The 23,157-nt window shown below is 34.8% G+C and overlaps 1 protein-coding gene across 1 annotated transcript in view; it reads right to left on the bottom strand.

Annotated features, from left to right (window-relative positions):
• The window catches only part of Apolpp (retinoid- and fatty-acid binding glycoprotein apolipophorin), a 48,194-nt gene that overhangs the window by 7,107 nt on the left and 17,930 nt on the right, over window positions 1-23,157 (bottom strand). The window contains exons 2-20 of the mRNA XM_076375501.1: window positions 17,333-17,359; window positions 15,998-16,182; window positions 15,628-15,810; window positions 10,504-15,057; window positions 9,902-10,411; window positions 9,633-9,819; window positions 9,328-9,544; window positions 8,829-9,121; window positions 8,104-8,298; window positions 7,797-8,023; window positions 7,175-7,667; window positions 6,910-7,094; window positions 6,619-6,839; window positions 5,941-6,514; window positions 4,745-4,989; window positions 3,054-3,297; window positions 2,719-2,955; window positions 1,015-1,151; window positions 479-636 (exon numbers count right to left, since the gene is read on the bottom strand). Coding sequence (XP_076231616.1) covers window positions 479-636; window positions 1,015-1,151; window positions 2,719-2,955; window positions 3,054-3,297; window positions 4,745-4,989; window positions 5,941-6,514; window positions 6,619-6,839; window positions 6,910-7,094; window positions 7,175-7,667; window positions 7,797-8,023; window positions 8,104-8,298; window positions 8,829-9,121; window positions 9,328-9,544; window positions 9,633-9,819; window positions 9,902-10,411; window positions 10,504-15,057; window positions 15,628-15,810; window positions 15,998-16,182; window positions 17,333-17,359 — 9,072 coding nt within the window. The remainder of the gene's footprint in view (window positions 1-478; window positions 637-1,014; window positions 1,152-2,718; window positions 2,956-3,053; window positions 3,298-4,744; window positions 4,990-5,940; window positions 6,515-6,618; window positions 6,840-6,909; window positions 7,095-7,174; window positions 7,668-7,796; window positions 8,024-8,103; window positions 8,299-8,828; window positions 9,122-9,327; window positions 9,545-9,632; window positions 9,820-9,901; window positions 10,412-10,503; window positions 15,058-15,627; window positions 15,811-15,997; window positions 16,183-17,332; window positions 17,360-23,157) is intronic.

Here is a 23,157-nt window from a genome sequence, read left to right as displayed (position 1 = left end):
GATAAAAAAACTAAAAGAGAAGCAGTCTTCTTTCTTTTATCTGTTATTAATAATTTTTAGATAATTATGTGGTAAAGCGATTTCATATTTTGCGCCAATATTTATTGCCAATATGCATATTCTAAAATTGAAAACTGAAATTATGAAAACTTTAACGCAATTATTAATTATTCTATTATCAAACATGATTATCTCCTTTTGAAAAAGTTTTCAGAACTGTATCGAAGTGTTGAAATGCCATCGTTGCATTTACATAATAAAAAATTAATTGTAGTTTTGTAGAGGATTATTTATTCGTTTAAGTAAAACTGCTTTAGTTTTACGTTAGTTTTGTTATTCTTCCTTTCATTCATGTGTGCAAATTTTTAGCCACTCTACTTTTGTAATTATAAATATATAATAATATAGTGCATTATCGAACAGCTTTTCAAGGGAACGTGATATGTCAATAGTATAGCACAAAATGAGAAAAACTTACAGCAAGCTGATGGAATACTAGTGGTCATGAGTCCAGCTGCATAGCAAGAGTAATGGTATGCTGTAGCGATTAAGCAAGCTCCTGATGGTGTGCCAGCAGCAACAGCGTGATCGCAAGCATCACGATATTGAGCTGGGTTGACGTAGTTGAAGCAAGACCTGTAAGTAATTACGTTCTTGTAATCAATTCTATTGATAGGTACCTTTTTGATAGCCATTTTCATTCTTCAGCTTTGTTCGAGTTAATTCGACCCGAAAATTAGCTTTAATCTTTCATATCCTTTTGATAAGAATTAAATTTGCAAAAAATTTAAAAGCTGACTTTTAATAATGGCATCTAAATAATACTATAAATAATTAATTCAATTAGGTGTAGGAACTTAAATATAATATCTATTTGAGCAATGTACAAGATTTAAGGATTTTAGATTGGACTAGTCACTAGAATGATTATTTTTATTTTCTTATCTTGTTTTTTGGTAATTTTTTGGTAGTTATTTGAAGAACCCCAATTGATTTTGTTGAATGCTGACTTACTTCAGTGGAGATTTCTGGCCAGAGAAGTATTCTGTACAGACTGGAGCGCGATCCATTTTGTGTTCGACAGCAGTCGCAGCTGGACAGTCAGGCTTTAGTTTGTACGCGTTTCCAAATTCTGTTGCACTCTCAGTGATCTAGAAAAATGTAGAAAATAACGATACATCTGATCCCTATGAATTTTAGATAAACTAGCAGTCTAGATTCCTATCCAAGATATTTAATTCTAATATAGACCTTTGCAAAGTATTATTGAGTTGCTCGTTCGCAAAATCAGCTAAGTCCATAAAAAAATACTTATATTTATTTAAACATAAATACCAACATGGCCATAATTAGTCCATGCCGATATTTGTGGGTTGAAATATATGTATGTACGTGCTGTTTTTACGGAATAGATGAATACAATTTTCTAAGAACTTTTTAATACCTTTTACAGTTACCCTTCAAGTTATCCTTAAAATTGTGAAAGATAATTTCATCTTTCAAATTTGAGTTAGGCATAATTATTTCTCGTTTTAAGATATTCTATAATCTCCAATTCTAACGATCAGAATATCTTAATGTCCAAACGTTCTACTATCCCAATACAATGTCTTCTAACCATGGATCTATAGGGTGCAGCATTAAATGGACTTTTAGACGAGGGGGTGAATCCGTCCTGTTACGAGGAGGGGGGGAGGGATTTATAGTTTTTGAACACATAATTGTAGTGTTGTACAATGTGACAAACAAGTACTATCCCTATAAAAAACACAGTGCAGTATAATCCCTATTAATTTAATACCTCTCTGCATTTAGTATCAGTTTTTTCTCTTGTATTTTCTGGAAAGTGGTATCTCTAAAGCTTGAATAATGAGAAATTAAATTTATGTATGTATCTAATTTTTTTGCTTCTTCTATTACGCTTGGATTGGAAGGGATCAGCGTTCGAGTTTTTAACCTCGTTTCATTTGGCCTGTCAAATCATTCTCAAATTTAAAATAGCTTCATGATATGCCATAGGCGGCACCATTTATCGCCCACAGTTAAATGGCGACGGTGATCACTCTGCTCTTCTGTCTATGACTTCCCCCCCTCACCAGGAAGGCTTCATCCTTTAGATCCATGCTTTTAACAAGCTTGTCTTTTGTCGTCCCAAATACATATGTAGTATTTACATATATTTCCATAACTTTATAAAATTATTTATGTTGAAAAACCTAACAAAATTTAGCAGCCAGAAAAATATAGGATACTCAAAATATTGCAAAAGTAGCTAACTTATATTTAATTAATTTAATTTATATTTAACTTATATTTAGTTAACTATATTTCTTAATTCTCACTGGCAAAACTGTAAATTCAAATATTACAAAATTTTAATTAAAAAATTTCCTATCAAGTTTCGCAGGTCAAGCAAAAGCTTTACGGAAACTCATTTAACGTATTGCTTTCGAAATTAATATAAGAAATCTTTTCGAAATTGATGCTGTACTAATCATTTTTTTATCGGCGGAAATAATATGCCAAACAATAATAAAGAGGAAAAAGTTAACAAACAGAAAATTTAACTCTTGTTAACTCGTTCTCTACGTATGCAATTAAACAGAACATTGCCCCCTAAAGATCAAGGGATATTCTGAGGCGCACGTAAGCTTCCACGAACTCGCCATCCTTCGTGACCAATAAAAGCGTTTTTTCTCTGTGACAGAGTACACGTACCTTTCCAGAGGGCAAAGTGTAGTCGTCGTAAGGTTCATTGTTGCCATCACCGAGTAGACCACGTAGCTTGCCTAGGTAAAAGCCGGAAACGTGGACAGCACAGATCATGGGTGCTTTATTCAAACATGTAACACGGATGCCGTAATCAGACTTGACATTGACGAAAGGTTGGACGAGATATGGGTGCAAGTTCTTCGTGCCAGTTGGGTAATCAGCTGGTTTATTATTGACCAAGATCTAAGAGGACGAAACAATCCCAATTGAATCAGAAATATGTTCCCATCCTTCATTGACGTGAAACCTCTTCTTGGGTTGAGAACGATTTAGATACTTACGTTTCCGTTGTTCTTTAATGTGATGCTCTCTTTTGGTTCGGTGATCGTAACGCTAATCAAATTTCCATTGTTGAAGTTAGCGACCACGGAGAAGTTGCCATCTTGCATATCCTGTGCCAGGATGTAAGTGCACGTGCCAGGCATGGTTAGATGGCGTCCGTCGAAGGTAAAGAAGTGTCCTCCATCAGCGACTACTCCCGATACACGGAATGGTGGTAAAATGTTGGCGGAGTAGAGATTTGGTCTAAACAAACACGATTGGGCTCGATTTAGACATTTTAGTCACTATTATGAATTATAGATAGGTACTTATGTAGAAATTAAGAAGTGTATTAACATAGAAGTTCATAGAATATAGAAGACATTAAACTGACAAGAGTACATCCCGAAGTGTAAATATCCGATTTTAATGAAACTTGGTATGTTTGTAGATTAGCCAAAAATATTAGACGTGTATTTTTTATGTACTGGTGTCCATGTTAAAGGGATAAAAACTACCCCCACGTTGGGAGTGGAAAACATATTTGGCATAATATCTCGAAAATTATTGCGTATAGTGAAATGGTATAATTGAGGCGATTGTATATTTTTCAACGACGAATCCATCCATATAAACAGTTCCTGAAAATATCAATTTGTTTAAAAAATATTCAAGTTCAGTTAAATGATGTTTACTGGCAAAACTCTAATTATCATCAAACTGTTTGTAACGAGTGCGAAACGTTGCGAATATTCTCTAGCAGTATTATTATTTATGCGTTTAGTACACAATGAACAATATATATCATAATATAATGATCAAAGCATTATAAAGATATATATTTTTCATAAAGCCACTCGTTTCAAAGCTCAATTTCGCACATGTGGTTTAACTAGGATTGCTATTATTTTGTTTATAGTGTAAAAGTTTAAAATTCTATTTTATCCGTATTTTGTATTTTGGTTCATAGTATTTACATATAAATTTGTAAAAAGATTGATCAATATTTAGTCATAGAAAACAACAAAAATATGCTATTTTTAACATATTTTTTAAACAAATTCATATTTTCAAAAACTGTTTATGTAGGTAGATTCGTTGTTGGGAAACATGCGATCGCCCTATGTATATCATTTCACTAGACGCAATAGTTTTCGAAATATTAAGCCAAATATGTTTTCCAACCTTAACTTTGGGGGTGGTTTTTCACCTTTAACATGGATACTAGCAGATAAAAAAAATTCGTGTCTAATATTTTTGGTTAATCTACAAACATGCCAAGTTTCATATTTACACTTCGGGATGTTCCCTTGCGAGTGAAACATAAAATAGACTTATTGAAGCCTTTAACTTTAACTTTAATCCTAATTTGATTTAAATAACTTTTTCCTACGTGTTATCTACATTATCCCGGCAGGATTTAAAAAACAGCATTGTGCTGAATCTCGCCCCTATTACGTCATTAATAATGAAGAAGAAAAGAAAATTTTTTATTATTATTACAACCACTGCTTTGAAATCCATTTCACATGTTCAGATATGTTCTGATTGTGAAGTAAATAAACCCATACCTCATTAACAAAATATATTGTTTCTGATTGAACTAGCTTTCTGTTGGATAATAATTCTATTTGTAAAGGTGAAACCCGGAATATGATTTGATTACGAGCAGTGGTTGGACAAAGGGACGTTTGTGCAAGTAATCCTTTACCTGAAAGCATAGTATAAATCCGAAGGCGTCGGTAGCTCGCCGTTACGTAACAGATTCAAGACGGATAGTTTAAGGGTGGAAATCCCCGGGAGTTTCGACAAAAGGCTCAAATCAATGGGCTGCTGGATTTGGACGGCGCCCAATATGTTGTCTAACGTCGCCTGGTTTTGTAGGAGTACGAGTATGGATTGTACTGCGGTTACAGCGCTCGAATAGATCTTCTTCATTTCAGTTACGTCGTCAACCTATAGAAAGGAGTAAACTTCTTGATAACGATTTCAAACTTAGAATGTCAAGCATTCTAAAACCTTACACCTAACTGACCGTTGATGTAATAATCAGTCAAAAAATGTCTTATGCTCTAACACAAATGTGTTTAACATTTTGATCAATTTTTCATCTGGCAAAAACTCGTGGATTGTAATGTGTGATACACTTTTGATAAAGCAATTTTCTATTGATTTGTGCAAAATACATAAAACTAAACTAATACGAGGACTTCATTAATATGAAGAGCACTGATCATTTGGACATGAAACGATAGAGTAATAATTAAAGTGAAAAAATATTATCTCAAAAAACATCAGTAAAAGATAGATAAAAAACATTAACAAAGATATAGAAATATCAATTTTTTTACTTCTTTATCTGTTCGGATATTCAATTAGAAAATGGTAAGAAAATGTAAAAACGCACGTTATTAACACTCTTTTAGTGCTAATGTACTGACTTATCGGTATTAAAATACAGTGCTAAAATTAATGCAGACTGATTTTTTAGTATCTGCTATAAGACTCTTAACTTCTACCTTTTCTTTAGTGCTAAATATAGGATGTTTCCGATTAACATTTACAAGTGAGCAGGATGTGATTTCGTATGAAAAAATAAGAAAAGTATAAAGAATAAAAATTGTTTGTTTTCGGATTTGTGGTGGGTTCAGAATTTTTTTTAATGTATAAAAACTAGGTAAATATTAAAGGTTATTACTAGGTAAATATTATTAGGGTGTTAGCACTAAAAGGGTTAATAATATCAGCGGACTTCCGACGAAACTAACTGCTGTATTGACAAGTTCGAATAGTATTTCAAGAGGACGTTAATACTGCGGCCCGTAAAAGCTTATTAAATTATTAATTCCTTTCTGGGATTTTAAATCTAAAGGTTTCTGTCAAGTAATTCTAGCTTTAAAGACGTACCTTTTCACGTTTTATATGTTTAACAATGTACTGGCAAACGAGATCAGCCAGTTGACGTGACTCATCTGTAGGTAAAGCGTTCTTAATCAAATGGCAGAGTTCTTCAATGGGACCTAATATAGCCTCGGGAACTTGGAAATTCTTCAGTTCTTGTAACCTCTCTTTCATCATCTCATAAACCGGTAAAGCTTGGAGTTGGTTTACAAGCAGATTGACAAACTCTTCGAGATCTTTCTTGACTTGTTCTAGCGACTTCGAGACGATCTTTGCGAGATCTTGTGCCATTCCAGATACTATGCTCAACGCATCTTGCAATTCCTTTTGGTGTTCGTTTATGAGGTTCAAGACAGCCGTGAGGTAGGTACTGGCAAGCTTGGCTGCTGAATCAAGAATCTCCATGCATTGTTGTAATATCTTCTCGTGAGCTTCCTTCAGTTTAGGAAGCACCGCTTTTAAGGCATCCTTCACGTGAGCTATCAACTCGTCGAACTGCTTTTGCAATTTTTCAAAACTTTCCGTTACTTGTTTCATGGTTTCTGCAGTCACAGCTATGACGCCGCTCAGGTATTTGTTTCTGAAAATTTATTCCAAGAAGATTTTAACTTGATCATACCACATTCTTCTTATAGAAGAATTTCTTTTTCATTAATTAAGTATCCAATAGTTGAAGATACTTACAAAGTTGCCTGAATTTGCTTGACAGTCTCATCTGCGTCGATTTCGTCTTTTATTTTGTTCAACTCTGCTTTGTAGTAATCCAAAAGTGGTTTCATGTTTGGCTGTGCCTTCTTCAGATGTTCTAGAAGGTCTGTACTTTCAGCCTGTACTTGCTGCATTACATGTTCTTGGATTTCCTTCAGTTTCTTGACAAGTTTGACGTTCTCATTTTTCAATATATCCTAACATATTTATCATAAGTTAGTGTTTATAATAAACTATTTATACTAATGGTAATAACAATTTGCATACCAGAAGTTCAGCCACGTTTTTCTTACTGTAGCCGAAGTCAGGTTTCAAGAATTGCTTCTCGTCAAGATGGACTAAGACATTAAACAAATTCTTTTTCGCGCCATCCTTAACGAGGTCTGCGTGGATCTCTGCTAATTGACCGAGAACAATTTGGCCGTTAACACTTAGCTTGTTGTTGGGATTTTCTGAAAATAAAATTTTTCAATGTAAAATGTGTATCATTTGGACAGACTACGAGTTTACTATTTTGGAAGTGGTAATTTACCCTTCGAATACTGAAGGAACTTAAATCGGTTTAAGTCATTGGCCTCGAAACTCATCACTTCTGGCATCTCACCCAGTAGAGACAGTTCTCTGTCTATTTTCTGTTGGTTTTTGGAGAACTGCATCTTCCACTCATCCTCTATCAATTTTTTGTCAGGCAGAGCGACTAATAGGTATGCGTGATTCATGTCAGCGGATAAGAGTGCGCCTAATGTCTTCGGCTTCTGTTGTACGTCATTGTAGGTAAAGAAGCTACCAAATCCTACTTCTTTGGTGCTGACAGCTAAATGAGATTTAAGATCCAGTTTCAGTTGTTGTCCACGACTGTTCACTTCGACTACGCTAGTTATATTCTTTCCATTAGGGATATCTTGTCGCTGAACGTTAGCTGTAATGACAATCTTTTGCGATTTCTTGGCGAAGACGTCGATTTCCAGACTGCCATCTAACAAACGTTGGCCACCGCAGTGAAGCCTTCCTTTTACCAACATATCCTTTAGGCAGAAACGTTTACTTTTTAGTAAAGTAGTATATAAAATGATGTCTCTTTGTTCTTAATAGGTAATAATTCTAAACATCGAGAAAATTAACGAAATTATGTTAAATTATTGAAAGTGCTATACCTTAGTCTGTGTAGGATATGTGAATTTCGTTTCTCCGCTAAGAGATAAACTGTTTTTATCAACGTTTATGTCTCCACTAGCCGACAAGCTGGTCTTATCGGATGGTTTGTTCTTTCTGTCTAAGTAGAGAGACAGGTCCAGTCTGTATGCTCCAGTTTGCTTCGTCTTTGGTAAGTCATAAGTCAAAATAACAGCCATTTCACGAGAAGGCAAAGTCAATATGGAAGCTGTAATCATAATTGACAGAAGTATAATGACTTTATTAATACATAAATTGCTATCAACTTAATAATAGTTTAGTATTTACCTGTTTCCTTAGGATGAACGTAGAGTTGGTAAGTGTACTCAGACTTTTCTTTCGTTGTATGGAGGTAGAGGTTTGTTGTATGGTCTAATACTGAGTTCTTCAACTGAGTATTGGTCTTCAGCCCGAACTCAGCTGGTACGTTAAACTTTTTCAAGTCGAATTGAACCGTTACTTGGTGCTTTACCAAGGTCGTCTCTGAAAACGTGGCATGAAAATATTAATTCTAGAAATCAGATATTTTTGAGACATTAGTTATAAAAAATTTTCGCTCGACGTACTACAATAAAATTTGATGGTCGTATTAAGTTGATGCATGTGAAGTATTATATTTTTAAACAAAAATTTAAATATATTCTAATAACTAGCTAATTTTAGTATTCCTAATTCATAAAAATAGTAAGTTCTAGAATTAAAAAAATCTATGAATGTTGCTTTTGCAATCTCATCATTCTGATACAATTTAGTCATTGAAAAATTGTTTATGTATTTAGAAAAATAATAATTAGTACGTGCAAGGATATGTTAACAGAAGGGATATTAGAAATTTCATATTTTAATTCATGAAATTTAATATAAACTTTGTTAATATTTAACGCACATCAGTAAATGCCTTATTCATAAATGCGACTTAAAAACATTCATAATCGGATCAAATTTAATGCATCTATCAACTGAATATGTAGAATTCTATTAAAACGAAATTTCATCTGGAAAAAGTCACTTACGTTCCGTGTCAAGAGTCGATTGAAGTTTGAAGTGAGCGCAGTCCTTATTCTGTTCACAGTAGCTGTTGAATACGTGAATCTCCTTATCTGAAAGTTTCAGTTCGCCCACGATAGCCGAAGGTCCAAAATTTGCGTTCAAAACCATCGCCACGCCAACCTCTCCATCGTTTTTGGATGTCAACTGTTGGCGAGTGTACTTAAAGGAGGAGCTTCTGGTGTTGTCGCCAACCTTCAAGCTTCCGTTGCCCTCTATCACGATTTTTCCATCCTCGTCGCGTTTTTTGTAACTCGTGCTGGATAGATAGTGCAATCTTAGTCTATATATAGAATTTGTTTGGATAATCGAAGAACAATGTTTTCACCTTGTTTTACGTCTTTGCTTGCAAACATTCTAATAATTTATTCTTTAGTGAGCAATAAGACGCGAATTTGGGAGAATTTATAGATTTTGGTTCTGGAATACCATAATAATCTTGTAAAACAGTAATTAATGTTATACCTTCCTGTTACGATGTTCTGACCGTCACTGGTGACGGTAATCGTGATTCTCTTTCCTGTTTTTGCGGTGGGCTTGTTGGCGATTTCAGCGTGGATCTTGCGATACTTGACCTTATCGCTATCAAAGTTCGCGTTGATTTCGAAGTCATCGATGCTCTCTAGATTAACGTTTGCGTCAGCTTTGACAAATCCTTTAGGAGTTTCAACCTTCCATTCACCTTAACAGAAAATCGATTGAGTTAAATAGAGAGTTCTACGTTCTACACTGACATCAAATGCATTTGTACATATGTTTGCTCCTATTACCTTTGAATTCCTTTAAACCGAGTCTCTGGAACTTGGATAGTATTTCAGTTTTTCCGTTCGGGCAGGATGTTGTTATGGAGAACAACTTGTTGTTCTCTTGTAGCTGAATTTGGCTTTGCAGTGTGTATTTGGTGCCATCAGCAAGGACAGTTGCATCCAATGATCGTAAGTTTTCAGGCTTCTGATTCTAAATCATAAAAGCTGCATTATAGTTTCGTTCAAATATGCTGGACATCTCTCTAATCTAATAATAATCTTAAATAGAATACCTTGTAAACAAGTTGCATTTCGAGGTTGCGAAGTTTCTCAAGAAGCAGGTTACATTTAATGTTCGTATTGACAACAGCCAGGTCTGGACGGTACTCGTTATCAGATTGAAGCGTTATTGCCTTGTCTCCATAGCTGGCACTTAGATCAAGATTGGCAGTCTTCTTTTCTTCCGTAGGAGTGAACTTGTAGTTGCCTTTCATTTTCAAAGGTGGAAGTTGTAGGACATTCAGGGAGAATTCTCCTGTGCCTGAACTTGCTCCTTTCAGTCCCTTTGTTAATCCTTGTAATTTCAAGTGTGACTCCGCCTTGACTGTTTTATCATTGTTGTAAGTCAGCTTGAACGACTCTTTATATTCCATGAGATCGTTTTCTACACTTGGTTCCAACATTTGGCTGGACAGCTCTAACTTCAGATTACTGAGTTTCTCTAATGGCAGTTTCATATCCAAAACACCTTCTAGTTTAGAAGGCTTGTCGACCCCGTTTCCTTGTTGGAAGCTTCCAGAACTCTAAAAGTTGAAAAAGGCGAGATTTTGTAACAATTTTAGAAGACTAATTTGTACCTTTAAGTATAAAATATTTTAAATAAACAATTGCTTACCGCCAACGCAAGATCACCTAAGGACGACTTGGCTTCGTAAGATCCTTCTTTTTCGCCAACATTCGAGCTCAATTGAAGTCGTAATTTCTTCGGAATCTTTGCTCCGCTCAGTTCGACGTCCAGTTCATTTTGTTCCTTTTTGTCAGGCTGTACCGTGCTCTTCATGTTCCAAGCGAGCAGAACATCTTTCCCATCGAAATCGACTAACTGTAACTGAGCTTTACCGTGACCTGTTTTAGCTTGCAAGTCTAAATCTTTAACTTCAGCGGTATAAGCAAGTTTTCTGGAATCTCCTCCCTTTATAACATTATCCACTAGTTCAACGTCCACTTGAACATCGTACTTATTATCTTTCTTTGCAGAGTTGCGTTTGATTTTAGAGACTAAGAAACGTCCGTTGGGTAGAGTCAAGTCCATATGCAATTGGAGTTGGTGGTCAGATGTGGTACCCTCCATTTTACCTTTGGCATTTAACTCCAATTTCTGGTTTAGAATTTCTAAAATATTTTTTGTGTTAATGGATGTCTTCGTGATGTCAGAAATGGTGGACAATTTGATACGCTTGCTAGGATCTTTTTCAGCGTCGTACAGAAGTTCGAAGTTACCAACGTGCTCTGATCCTGATACAGCTACATCACCGGTAGCCTTCACTTTGCGGTTAGCCTTAGGTAAATCAATGTTGAGATTTGCATTTCCTTTGCCATTTTGATAGACGAATTGGCCATTAGCTGTCAGATAATTCTTTAAATTCAAGTTCAAGTTGCCACTTGGATTTGGAGATTTTTGTGCCTTTAACATGAATTCAACATATTTAACGCCATCGACTTTCACGAAAGCTCGGGAATTAATCGCTTGTGGATTAGCCTCCAAGCCAGTGTCCACTTTAACTTTCTTTCCATTCAAGTTGAGATCACCATCCAGTTGAACATTTATGTTGCTCTTGCTCACATCATAAATTACAGTTGCATCAGCGTCGTATTTACCACCGGGAGATAGCACAAGCGAGTTGGTCAGTTTACTCTTGTGGGGTCCGAGAATTGCACGCCTGGATTTTAATTTAATACTGTTTTGCATAAGCTCAGCCTCCAGTTCGACTTCATAATCGCCTGGTTTTTCTATGTTCGTTTTAGCTGAGAGCTCTGCGCCAAGTTTAAACTTTTCATATTTGATTTCAATTTCGCCGCTGATCGATTTTCGAGTTAGCTTGCCATCAAGCTGTAACTTCAGATTCATAGCAGGATAACTCAGCTCGTTAGATGTGGACAAATGGAGGTCTTTGGGGTCCAGTTTATAGGTAGCACTTTGCTCCAAAGTCAACCGATTTACTTCAGAATTCTGATCAGGTCCGTGAATAAAGACTAATTTGTTTTCCATTTCGTTCTGTCCTCTTTTAAATGCCCATTTCAGGTTGAATCCAATGTTGGGGTCAGTTGACGGCATGGCAGAGACAGTAAGTACGTAGTTGTTGTCGGCTAGTTTTTTACCCTCTAACTTAAGAGCTAAGTTCTTATCAGCGTAACCAAGATTGGTGTCCGCAGCAATAGCGTTCGGTGTCCAGGCCAATGAACCATCAATGATAATGAGCTTTTGTCCACTAACCAAAAGAGCAACTTTATCAAAAACGAACTTTTGACCGCCTTCGTAGTCAGAAACTTCCACAGTACCTTCTATGTTGTACTGTTGGCCTGCTTCCGCTCCTGTTTTCCCATTGGCTAGTTTCGCAATGTGTTCGGGTATTTTGTATTCCAATACGGGCTTGTATTTATTTCCTACAGACTCAATGCCAACTCTAACGAAGTATTCATTTATATCATGTTGGACTGTGACAGATAGAGTACGTTGTTGAGGAGTATTCTTAAGTACAACTTGTGCAGATGCCTTTTTGATTGGTGAATCGAAAGAGGCTCTAGCATACATGTCAGGCTCTAGGCCTGCCTCCAAAGCCAAAGATACATGCCTGTTCGTTTTGCTGTTAGGAGTATCCAGTACAATTTCAAAGGAACGTTTCTTCGGCTCTTGGTCATTCAAATGAATTTTAAAATGGAAGTTGGAAACATCATTATTTTCGACGCTAACTGCAAATTTAGCTGGTCCACTCAAGGGGAATAGAGGTTTCTGTTGAATTGTAGCTAAGTTTTCGTATGGGAAGGAAAGCTGCCCACACACTGTTAAACCAAGAACTGTAGCCAGCTGATCGAAGCAATCAGCATACTCTTTTCCTTTTCCAAATTTAGGAGCCACATACTTGTTTCCTTTTTGTTTGCTGCTAAACAAAACTTCACTGCTGACAGTGATGATTTCTTGCTTCTTCTTGGGGATTCCAAAGTTGACATCAATACCTTTTCCGTTCAGCATAGAAACAGACACATCACTGCTGGTAGCTGTGTGCAGCGTGCTGACCAGTTTCATACCAGACTCAGCTCCCAAACCTCGTACGACCATGTTACCAACAATTGTAACAGATACACTGGGCTCGAGGGCAACTCGGAAAGCTGCGTTCTTTGGATCCTTCAGTATAGCTGGAATGTCGAGTTTTCCATTGGTCTTCATGCGAGCAGCACTTGTTCCAGTCACTCCAAGGCTCAAAGCGCAACCAAGATTGGTTGGATAGACCAATTCTGCATCGAGGAACTGAAGATAGTTCTCTAAATCATAGTTTAAATTCTTAGCCATTGAGAAACCCTTGTCGAGATTATCAAAGACCTTATCGATGAGTGCTTCTGGATTCAGCTTACTAGTGTCACCCTGATAGCTCAAGTAAGCGAGTTCAACGCCGAACAATTTCATGGAAACATCCAGATCCAGGTCTTGGTCAACTTCGGTGCCTCTTAAATGAACGTTCCTTGCAAATTTATCCAGTTCCCCTTGTTTGACTTCTCGTTTTCCACGCACAGACTTTTCATAACGTTCCTTGATGATTTTACCAAGCTTGGCAGCAAGATTAGCGTCAGATTCTGCCAGTTCCGAAAGATCCTGCTCCCAAACTTTTCCTTTAGGTCCCAATAAGTGTTCAATCACTCTGTCCAAGTTCTCGACACGAGTATTAAGTTCAAGGAAATTGAAGTTGCGACCGAACAATTCCATGGTTACGTTTAAAGTTGCTGAACGTGGCACAAAGCTATTCTGACTGTAAATTACGTTGTTCTCTATGCTGGAGCCAAGACCAAAAGCATCAAGTTTATAAGACAATTCGTTATTGTACGAAAATTTGCGGAAGTCTTCGGGGAACTTGGTACGAGGTTTGATCAGTCCAAGCTGGTTCTTAGCTTCCTGTTTGTTAGGATCTGTTGAAGCTCTCAAGTTTCTTAAGTGACTTTGAATGAAGGATCCAACCTGATTGATGGTCTCCTTATCCAACGTTTCTTTAAGCTGGTTAGCCACCATTGGACAGGGGCAAGCTACCAACGATAGATACGTTTTAATTCTAACCTCGCTGTCTTCTTCTTTATCGGCTAAAACCTTGAACAAAATATTCTTCCACTTCATAGTACATCTCGTAGGCAAAGCTTCTATCGCAGCCACTCGGACACGGTTTCGCACGTTCTTGTCAGCAGCGATGTTCGCCAACTTCTGCAGAGTAGTGTCATCCAAGAATTGAGTATTTCCTAGAGCCTTCAAAGCGGAAATTATCCCGTTCTCCTGTTCCCTGGTCTTGGATTTGCCATTGCCTACTTTTTCACGGATCTTGTGTACCGCTTCCTTCACCTCTGGCACATTTTCGCAGGAATGATCTTGGCAATACTTGCCGATCACTTGGCCAACTCCAAGATAGCCGAGTCTGGGCAGATTGGGCTGGTCCAAAAGAGAAGTTACAGTTGCTACTGATGGAAGGTTTACGTGACGCACTAGAGCAAGACTGGCATAGAAGAGAAGCGCCTGAACGCCTGAAACTTCTTTGTTTTTGATTAATTCCACAGCTACCTCCGCTGATTCACCGCTACCTGCGCGAAGCAATGCATCCAGCAGCAGTTTCTTATCATCCTTATCGAAACCTGCTCCAGCACGCACTTTCTGATAGACAGATAAAATATCGTTCTTGTTGCTAACTCTAAGAACCTTCACCAAATCTGCGAACTTGCTTGCAGCATTTAGCTTTACGCCTCCAGCTACTTCAGCCTTAGCGGCTTTTAAGGCGTTACTAATAGCGTCCGTAGAAGACTTCAGAATTGGGTGAGGAGCTTCGAAAATGAGAGACTTGGGTTGAGCTACGGCTGCCGTGGGGTTGTCAGCTTTTTCGCCAGTCAAGGTCAATTTAGTTTCTACAGATGTTTTCGCACCAGCCTCACCGTTGCTGAATGGTCTCAGCTGGTAGACTTCGTTAGATGTTGCACTGTTCAGAACACCGCGTTTAAAGTGTTGCTCAACCGATTGTTGTGCTCCCAAAAGTGGAGAAGATTTGATTCCTGCTGATGTGTCGGTGCTAGCAGATATGAGGTCCTGATTGATGTTTTCACGGAAGGCGCACTCTGCGAGGTTCCTGTTCTTGCGGACTACTAGAGAATCCCCATCCTTTTGGAATGTGAAGTGTGTTAGACAGGCTCCCATCACATCGGTCTGAAAAGTATATTGTATTTTTAGATTTATCAATTTGTTACCATTTATAAGTTGATAAAAATAAGGAATACAATTAATTCTGTCTTCCAGCAAAAAGGAATAGATTGATAAATTTTTATAGGCGCTGTTATATGTTTATGTTATAATAGCCTAATTTTCAGCTTTATATAGTTCGAGAATATTGAAAAGGGTAAAGTTGGAAGCTTTAACAGATTTAATAGTTGCTAATGAATTGTCTTTGGTATAGAGTGCTTGGTTAAAGTTGTGTTTTTCAGGTTCGCATGCTAAATTAATCCCGAGAAGGTATACGTATACATACATATGATGTTGTTCTAGGAATTAGAATTTAGAGACCGAAATAAATGAAAAAATTAAAATTTTAAATATTGAACAGTTAAATGTAAAAGATTCAGTATCTGAATATTATAAACTTGAATACTTCAAAATTTAGGTCACAATTTTCTTTGTAACTAAAAAGAGTAGGGTAGTGGGGTTTTCACATGTTATTATAATTCGAACTGAAAATTGCAACTATAACTGCTTTTCTATATATTGATTTAGGATCTGAACCTCGTGGTGACTAGTTGATCCGCTTTCTTGCATAACAGCTGACTGGAACAAGGAGATAACTGCCCTCTTGATATTTAGGGAGGCTTGAGAATCTCCAGATTCAGCACAAAGCTCTGTGTCAATGTGTCCATTATGATAATTGAATTGGACCGCGTGTTGTTCAACGTCTGGCGTAGTTGGAGGCTAAAAGTTAAATGTAATTGTAAAGTGAATTGTAAAGCAAATAAAACTTTTTATATTGGAATCATCAAATATCTTAAATCTAAATTGACACAATAATATAAAGAAACTGTTTCAACTTAAACATCTCCTGTAAGATAGGTTTAAGAGATGTGCGATTTTTAACTTTTTAAAATTTTGAAGAAATTACCGCTCCATTAAGCTCGACGTTCTTCAGCCGCAGTTGGAAAACACAGTCTGGCTTAGCGGACAACTCTACAGTGGCCGATAGCTTCAAGGTAGCATCTCCTTCAGCTTCAGTGACAGATGTCACCGACAGTCCTTTCAGATCGTATACATACGTGCGTCCTTCCTGGTAAGCCTTGCTTGTGTGCACTACAATTCATCAGGGTAAGTGAAACGTTGTATTATTAGTCGCTAGTTGTTAAACCTCGTAAGATGTTGATGTGAGCACTGAGTGAGAAAGGGACGATAATTAAAGGGCTACCATGAAATTGTAAACTGTGATTTATCATTTTGTTGCCTGAGATCAAGTAACGTATTACGTAAACATATGACACCATTTGTCAGATTTCACATTTTCGTTAACAGGAGCTATAGTTCTATACTTTGTAGAAGAAAGACTCATGTACTAAGCAGTAGACAATTTGCATAAAAAATGATAAGGAATTAGATTATGGTGTATGCTGAAAAATACAATAATTTTTTAAACTAATATGGAATATCGCCAAAATTTTATCAAAAAGCAAGCATGTATATGCTGATATTTACAGCAAAAATCTAATAAGTGGAAATTACGTACTTATAAAAAAATTTCAAAATTCTAAAAATTACCAAGGTTATCGGCTGTTAAGTGCCAGTTGCCTACTATGAGTGTCACAATTTTAAACACGTTTTTCTCTCAAAATCATTTTTCGAATTGGTATAACAAACATGTCAAGAATCATTTGTTCAATTTAAATGAATCCTTCTTTAAATTAAAGAATATACTTATTCACAGACAATGAACCTATGATATTTAAAATCTTTCTAAATTTACTAATTTCTAAGATACAGAATCCTGAAAAAATTGGTAAAAAATAAGGTTTAACTTTACAGCATCTGAAAATGATAGAACAAAATGATTTGTTCACTTTCGTGGGTTAACTACCTCGGAAATTTCATAGGTTTTAAGAATTAAAATTGGGTTCCAATTTACAGTCGAAATACTAGACGTTCCACCTCGTTCAAAGACGATTTTTCGAAAACTAACTATAGTACATGGCACGGATGCTCTTAATACTTGAATACAATAAAAAATGTACAACTTTTTATGTGCTCGAAAGATATACATATAGTAAAACGCAGATAACTACAGATTGCCATCTTATTCATATCGTTATAAAAAAAGCCCTAAAAATGACCTTTTTGTAAATGCCTAGATCAGAACCCCCTTGAATATCTACTTGATAACTTAAAACATTAGTTTTTAAACTAATACTTGCTTCTTCCACTTAAAAATGTGTAATCGATTTAAGATACTTACTTCCATGGCAGCCGACTTTGCATTTACCTGTAACAATAAAAACAAGCACATATCAGTAAGTATAGAAATTGAAACAATATTGAGTCAAAATAACTAGTTAAATAGAAACAATTTTTCTTACGAAAGAAACAGGAAAATAATTAATATTATTCATCTTATTAATTAATTAATAAAGTTGAATGACAGTCATGTAGAGATCTTTGAAATAATACAATGAGATAGTTTGCTAATTTTCAACTGAAAAATCTTTTCACTGAAAAAGAACTGTAGTAACTCCTGCTTGAATGCATCAAAGTACATATCAGCTATGAATTTGTGACATTATTTATCATATTAATGTATACGGACTAAGTTTATCGATATTTACCCTCATCCTTTAATTCTACATATAATCATATTTTATTGACTTTAAAATAATTTAAACTACGTCTGTTAGAAATAAAACAATTTTTTGAAACTAAGTTTATTATAATTTTAGTATCATTAATTGTAATATTAACAGTAAAAACCAATAAGCTATTATAAGTATCTAAAATTTAGAAAAGTTTAAAGATACGAAGACTCATTCAATATTTTGTTATAGAAAACAATTAATAATTTTAAGATGACTTTATGATAATGATTACCTTAAAAGCTTTAATTAGTACAAAAACCAATAATCATTCAGCGGTTTCGAATTAAAACTGTAGAAGGAACTATTAATTTGGTCTAAAGAAGAATTGAATACTTATTGATTATAATTTCGTAATAATGAGTATTATATTAGTTGTTTATTAAGAAGTAATATTATATTTCTGTTATCTTCCTTCTGTTACATGTTTTAGTTAATATATTGTCAGCTTTAAAAACAATCCATTTTTGTTTCTTGATAGGCAAGTGTGTAATTGTGATAGATCGCTACATGTATCTAAGTTCCTACAGACATCGATCACATTCAATATCCATATAATAAGTAGAGGTTGCGAAACTTTGCAAGGATATTTTCCCTATGACTAATGTATATATGCTTCTGAGTTTATTTAAAAAATGAAAAATTGTACGTAAGTTGGTTGGTCAATACGACCCTGCTGTCTGCCATCAATTTTAATTGCTTTGATTTATTTTGTTACCAGTCCGTCAGTCATCAATTTTGGTAATCGTTTACAGTCAATGGGATCAGAGAATCGCATTCAATGAACTCGACTGGCCCCCGAGACGACCATTTGAATCATTAAGAGGGGCCCAAATAGTTACTTCATCGAGATTTGTTTCGACCGCGTATAAGCGCGGCTTGTTGGCGGTTGGCGCATAATAATGTGTAACAGCATAATAACCAAGGATAATCATGCCAATAACACGTAACAACATAATAACCATGATAATCATATCGTAATCGACGGCGACATGATAACAAAAGACAGTAAACGTATCGATTACTCCCCTTCAAAAATTAATCGCCCTGCGTATTAATCGTATGAATCCGTCGGGAGCCTTTCCTTTTCCACGTACTGTTCTTTGTTCTTTATTGCTCGATGAAACGCCTGTATGCCGTCGAAGGATTTTTCGGACGTGACTGGAAATCTTACCTCTGTTCGACGGGGCTCGATAAATTGGGGACGTTGGAAACGTGTGGGAAACTGCCCCTAGGCAATCGCACACGTGAAAGTCAGAATTTGATACACCGTTTATCCTTCTTTTTCGTTGCGGGGGAGTTTGAACTCTAGATGTTTGTTTTTTTTTAACGTCTCTTCGTGGTACTTTCCTCGCTTTCTCATGATTGATGGAAAAAAGTTTCTTGAGGCAAGCACAGTGGGAGGAGTATTATTTAGTTTTGAGTTATTCTGAATTGACGAGCGTCTTCTATGAGTTATATTACTTGTAAACAAATATTTGTGTTCTGAATTGGGGATTACTGTAATTGCTTTTATTAGCAAGCATATCAATACACTTATTCTAATACCACGTATACGACAAAAATGAAATTTCGTAGGAGAGCAGAAATACTAATTATTTTAGTTTAGTTTTATAATTTATGTAGGTAATTATACCCAGTCGTTTTTCCTATAGGTGGTACTAACAATAAGAAACAGTGACTCCATTTTTCCGTATGAGGTACATATTCGAATTCAGGTGATATGTGTTATTAAAGACATGTAAATCCTAAATTTCGTCAAAAAAATCCTTGATTGCTGTAAAAGGTGGCCCACATTCCAGTAACAACTGTCATTAAGAATTGTCATGGAACTTATCTCGTAATGTATACGTACGTACCTGTACGCAACAATACATGTTAAAATACATGTTAATCTTTACTGAAATATGAATTTTAGGATCCACAATAATGAAAGTCGTAATTTGACGAACTAGTTATTATTTAAGATATGAGAAAAAAATTTGTTACAACTTTCTAGCGATAACGTTTCAATAAATTTTAGTTGTGGTTTCACATTCATTTTAGAATCGTATTTATAATTTGCTTACATTAGATGCTTTACATGTACATAGTTAAAAAAATGTTGATGCTGGATAATATGAGCAACACAAATATCAAAGGATCAATATACATGCATAATTTTTTTAGTTATAATTGTAACAGTATATTCTATAATCCTTAATTCATAATAGAAATTCTTAATTTATTTAAATATTAGTGGGCTAAGTATATAACAATCAATCAAATAACTCCATTATGTTATGTACTACAAAAAATGTATCAAGGAATTTATATTTTGTTCAATAAGATATATCGGATTCGTAAATTTAATTTCTGTGAATATTAGGCTTTGCGAGATTTCAAAATAAGTAATCTTAATTTTGTTCGGGTAAAATATCACTTTTCAGTTATGTTTTTTTTTTTAATAGAATCTACACGAACATACGAGTGCGTCCAATAACGTGTGAAAGGGAGCAAGTAACTACGGAATTGTAAATAACCTAAGTGAAAAAAACAGCTTGGTATACAGGATAAAAAATTGGACGCAGAAAAGGATAAAAATTTTGACCGCATCGGTAAAAAAACCGCATCATCTAAGACAGTCTGACAATGAGTTTGAATTAGTTCTAGTGCTCGTGATATGACATCGAGCAAACAATGAATAAAGGAATATTATAATAGAAGCACAAGCGGTCCATGATTCAATCGCGAGAATGCTATAAAACGAGGAGCTCGCGAACACTCTTTGGAACTCGTGCTATACTTTCATTTATCGCGTTGAAATACTTTATTTACGAGGTTTTAGTTCAAGTTCTATCTCAAACGATTTTCTATAAGTCAGTCATCGGAAGAGTATTAACTCAAAAAACCTTTTATTGTATGCTTGTAATTTTTTAGAATTTTCTACGTCCTCGTTAATACTTTGTCAAAACACCCCAGTGTGTAACGGAAAAGTGCTCGAGAAACCCATATAGCACAGTCACGCGCAACGTCTCTGAACTAGAAGTGAAGATTTCCTTCGGAAATCAGTGACGATAATTGTTAAACAAGTAGATGTATTTCAATATTGTTGTATAAATTGTAGAGTAAATACGCAGACAATTACAGAGTGCACATAATATGCAAAAATATCCAAATTCGAGAACACAAATAAGTAATCAGAAAAGTTGATTTCCCCCACTTGTGTATGTTAAGGGGAGCCTAAGAGGAACTATCATAAATATGAGATACATATTTATTTTGCAGTTGATTGAGTCGCAGAAATTGAAGTAAGTACACATATTTTAACAAATAGCTTCAGCTCTCATGTTTGCTAATCGAGCAATCCTGCAGATGTATTATTCAAGCAAGGTAATTTTCAATAGATTAACAGTGGCGGATCTAGGGCGGCAATCGCACCTCCCCCAAGAATAATAATAATTAAAAATATTATGTCAAGTTCCGGAAAATTTGTTAAGAATACACTTGATGCATAAATAATTAAGGTGAATTTAATAACCTCGTTAGGCTGCAATATCAAGTAAGAATATTAAAATAAAAATTATTAGCTAATTTCTAATCGTGTAAAAAGAGGTTCGAAGAGGTTATGAGGTGTTCAAAATTTATACTGGCAGTGTTACAGGACTTCCTTTTAATAAAAACAATTTGTGAATCAAGTCACTGTTATATGATAATATATGCAGAAATATTCATAGCTGTTTTCTACAAAGTTAGAAAGAATTAAGTAGTCATAGATTGAAAACTACTCACAAATATTTTAATAACTAGAAATTTTCCCTCTCTTAAGATCTTTGAAACAAATTTTTGCTAATACATAAACATACATAGTAAAGTAGACGAATAATCTAAAGCCACAATTGCATAATCAATAATTCGAATTTTTAATTAAACAATCTTTTGATTTTGATTAAATCAACTACATATAGGTAGACCTTTTCTAGTTTTTGTGCTTTTTTTATTCAAAGATCGTTTACAGTATCTAACTACTTTAAAATTTATATATGCATTTTAGTATGTATTTTTTTAAATAACAAATATTTTTTATCAATATATTTTGATATTATTAAGAGATACATGGACTGCAAGTAACGTGTAACAATGCAAAAGCTAATACTCTTAGCATTTGTATAATTAAATTTTTTATTCAGTGGAGTGTAATTATAACCAATAAAGGTTCTTCGGCAAAAAGAAACGTTTTGAAAGTTTTGGAATTAATCAAGGTTTCAAATAATTATTGCACAAACGAAGATATATTTAACATCTAAAGTTATTGGAAAATGTAAAAAAAGATGGAGGCTTCTAAAATTCAAAAACAGAATACCTTTTAACTTGAAATGCTTTTATTCTATTATGTTTAATGAAAAATTACTTTAAAAATCGAGGAAAAGTATACATCAAATTACATAGTAAACTTCAAACTTTTTTTCTCTTCTCGTCTCTGTCGTTAATAATTGACATAAATAGTTGATATGAATTGAAAAATAATATCATTGTTTGGAAGCTGTAAAAATGATGATAAGCGAGCACTATTAATGACTTTTTACGAATGGTAATAGGGTGGATAAGAAATCTTACTAACTTTAAAATCGATAAAGGTTTACGCGGTGTGTTGGTTTGTCTTGTAAAAGATGAAGATGTGTTTATGCATAAGAGATTGAACTTTGTAGTAAGGTCATGTCGATAATTCTGATAATTATTGACTTTGGTGACCCTCGATCTTGAAACGCTTATTTTTAGTTGGTTAGACTATCCTTCGACGTGAAATTTATGTTTATGAAATTGCAATATATATGTGACAATTTTAGTAAAGTTTTTGATACTGACAATTTGACGAAATACTGTTCCATTTTAATATATACATATTTCTTTTAATTGTACAATTACTAATCACGTAATTGTTTTCATTTTCTCAAAAATTTTCATTTCAAACTTTATGTTGGGTAATTGTTTTCTTTTTAAAACTGTCGAACAAGATGACTGAAAATAACTTAATTGAAAACTCCTGAACCGTTTTTTTCAAAGCATAGTTTTATTTTGTCATTTTAATTAGAAAATTTTTCCTACAAAATATCTTACTTCGACTTACAAAATTAATAGTAGTCATTAACACATTATACCTTTTACCAGCAAAAATTTTCAGCTTAGGTTCCCATTACCTACATTTTTATTTTTCAAATAATTATTAGTAACTATAAGATCCTTAATTTCCATTTATTCGGCGAATCTTTTCTCAAGAATATATTGTCTCAATCTTCAAAATAATAATTATGTCTCCTTTTGAATTAAAGAGTTTGGTTAAGTTCCTTCTTTTGAAATGATTCAAGAGTTTCATTAAAATGTCAGAACCACGAGTTAATGTTATACAGAAACAATTCCCCAAGAAATCTTCAAATAGATTCTTACAAGGTTTTCA

Source organism: Calliopsis andreniformis, chromosome 3, assembly GCF_051401765.1.
Source record: "Calliopsis andreniformis isolate RMS-2024a chromosome 3, iyCalAndr_principal, whole genome shotgun sequence".
Classification (NCBI taxonomy): domain Eukaryota; kingdom Metazoa; phylum Arthropoda; class Insecta; order Hymenoptera; family Andrenidae; genus Calliopsis; species Calliopsis andreniformis.
The sequence above is the reverse complement of the archived record's forward strand: the minus strand, read 5'-3'. Positions and strand labels throughout refer to the sequence as shown.